Source organism: Triticum urartu, chromosome 6A (assembly GCF_056163025.1).
Source record: "Triticum urartu cultivar PI428250 chromosome 6A, HENAU_Tu73, whole genome shotgun sequence".
Lineage (NCBI taxonomy): Eukaryota > Viridiplantae > Streptophyta > Magnoliopsida > Poales > Poaceae > Triticum > Triticum urartu.
In genome coordinates, this window is record NC_141878.1 from 248811674 (window position 1) to 248814207 (window position 2534).

A 2534-nucleotide genomic window follows, 5' to 3' on the forward strand; every position below is an offset into this window, starting at 1 on the left:
TGAGCGGTCGCGTCGTAGGAGCCGCTTTTGCCTATCCTTTCCTTTCCTCCTGTATTACAGAAACAAGTATGCGGCCCTGCAAGGGCGTGTAATGAACCGTAGTGCTTATGCTGCTTTGTGCTGTGTTTATTGTTTCCGGGTTGTGTAGTGGAATCTGTGCTTTATGCAGGCGTAGAGGAATAACTTAGCTTGATACATCTGAGGTAGCTTCCCCCTTATGAGGGTGCGCGCCTCCTGGCATCTGGCGGGGCTTCCCTAGTGCCGACTCAGGCGGCATCCCGAAGCTGCGAAAATTCGTTAGGAAATCCTTATCCCTCCTTGCGCGTGGCCTCAGGCATGGGCTGATCACGGCCTAGCGCACCATGTCACGATACCCATGGTGCAAGGACTTAAAAGGGGGTTGCACCGATCACTAGCTCAATCAAGGGCACCTCGTGGAGACCAGGGGAGCGCAAACATGCACACATGTCCAGCCCCCTCGTGAGGCGTGCGAGGGAGAGCGTCGACAACTGCCGCCCTCCCTGACGCAAAACAAAGAACCAAGGGAAGAATCATAGAGAAGAGGGGATTCAACCAAGCCATCGAGAAACGCCAAAACTTCAAATTCCAGAGACTCCGCGTCTGGCACCTACAGAAAGCAAATGAGCAGCCGCGTCTGGCACCTAGTCTAGTCTTCTCACCAGCGCGGAGCTAAGTGATGCCACTAGGACATGGGAGGGAGCCCCCGAGGCCTGAGGGAGGCACTCCAGAGACTCCGGGGCGTGTACAGCCCCACTCCTTATTACATGAGAGTGTCATGAGTGGATACCTTCACAGGCACTGGGCCTTGCTTCATGGGTAGAACTTCCGGAGGTGTTGGATGTTACAGGCGTTCTGGATGGGGATCCCGTCCTGCATCTCCAGGCGTGCAGCACCAGGCCTGGAGATGCGGGCAATCCCAAACGGGCCCTCCCATATGGGTGAGAGCTTATGCAGCCCTTCCCTGGACAGCACCCGCCTCAGGACGAGATCACCCACCTCAAGCGTCCTGGAGTGGACGTTGCGGCAGTGGTACCGTCGCAGCGCCTGCTGGTATCTCTCCGCCCGGAGCTAGGCTTGACGGCGGCGCTCCTCCCCCAGCACGAGTTCCATCCCCCGCATGGTGTCCTGATGTGCCTCGTCAAATGCCAGGACACACGCGGAGCGATGCTTGACCTCATGAGGGAGAACTGCTTTGGCTCCGTATACGAGGAAGAATGGGTTCTCGCCTGTTGGCTTGCTGGCGGTGGTGCAGATGGACCACAGCACGGACTGGAGCTCATTGTGCAAGCCCCTACCGCAGGCCTCGAGCCTCTTCATGAAGGTCCTGGTCTTGAGGCCTCTCAGGACATCTGCGTTGGCATGCTCGGCTTGGCCATTGCTCATGGGGTGTGCCACTGAGGCATAGCATATCTGCGTTCCAAGGTTAGCACAATATGTCTTGAAGAGATTGCTAGTGAACTGCGAGCTGTTGTCGGTGATGATGAGGTTAGGGACCCCAAACCGGCTCACGAGGCCCTTGATGAACTTAACTGCTGACCCGACTAGGATGGTGCGGACGGCTTCCACCTCTTCCCACTTGGTGAACTTGTCGATGGCAACATAGAGGTAGCGGTAGCCCCTGGGTGCTCGAGGGAACGGACCAAGGATATCCAGCCCCTAGACCACGAACGGCCACGAGAGGGAGTTCCTCTTGAGGCGGTGCAGGCTCCATGGCCGAGGGGGCCCCCGAGGGCTTGAAAATTCGCTCTTCGAAGACGCCGGGCTCTTGGGGCTGGCGCGTTGACGCTCTCTTGGTGATCTCATCGGCATCTTTGTTTGTGTCGCGTGGCACATGTTGTAGTTCCAGACCCAATAATTTCTTCTCCATCTTGCGCACCTCCATGAGGTATGCCTCCATGTGCTCGTCCCTCGGCTCGTACACCTTGTTGGAGAAGTTGACGAGGAGCTGGGAGTCGCCCTTGATGGTGAGACGCTTCACCCCCAAGGCTGCTGCAGCCTTGAGGCTGGTGATCAGCCCCTCGTATTCCGCAATGTTGTTTGAGACCTTCTCGCCCTACTGGAAGTAGAGCTGCACGGCGTAGTACAGTTTGTCTTGGGTGGGCGAGATGAGCACGGTGCCGGCCCCCGCACCTTGGCGTGGGAAAGCGCCATTCAAGTACATGACCCAGCCATCTGGTGCTTCACTTCCTGGCGAGAGTGATCGGCTCCCGCCTGCTTCGGGCTTCGGAGCGTCGGTCCATTCTGCCATGAAGTCGTAGAGGGAGGCTCCATTGATGACCCTGATTGTGCTGAACTCCAGCACAAACGCTTGCAGCTCGATGTTCCACTCAGCGATTCTTCCAATAGCATTGGGGCTCCGGAGCACCCTCTCCAGTGGGTAGGCTGAGACGACCTTAATTGGGTGGCCTTGGAAGTAATGACGCAGCTTGCGTGAGGCCACCAGGAGTGTGAGCAAAAGCTTCTGTGGCATGGGGTATCGTGCTCTTGTGTCCCGTAACACCGTGCTGACGAAG

General features: G+C 57.5%; 1 protein-coding gene across 1 annotated transcript; it reads right to left on the minus strand.

The window, feature by feature from the left end:
- Positions 1–1089: 1089 nt before the first annotated feature.
- LOC147964903 (uncharacterized) lies at positions 1090–1404 on the minus strand. Its single transcript, XM_087530202.1, has one exon. The coding sequence runs from the start codon at positions 1402–1404 to the stop codon at positions 1090–1092; it is 315 nt and encodes a 104-aa protein (XP_087386328.1).
- Positions 1405–2534: the final 1130 nt, after the last annotated feature.

Excerpts from the sequence above, each read along its gene's own strand:
- LOC147964903 (XM_087530202.1), bottom strand. The coding sequence starts at position 1,404 with ATGAGCAATGGCCAAGCCGAGCATGCCAACGCAGATGTCCTGAGAGGC.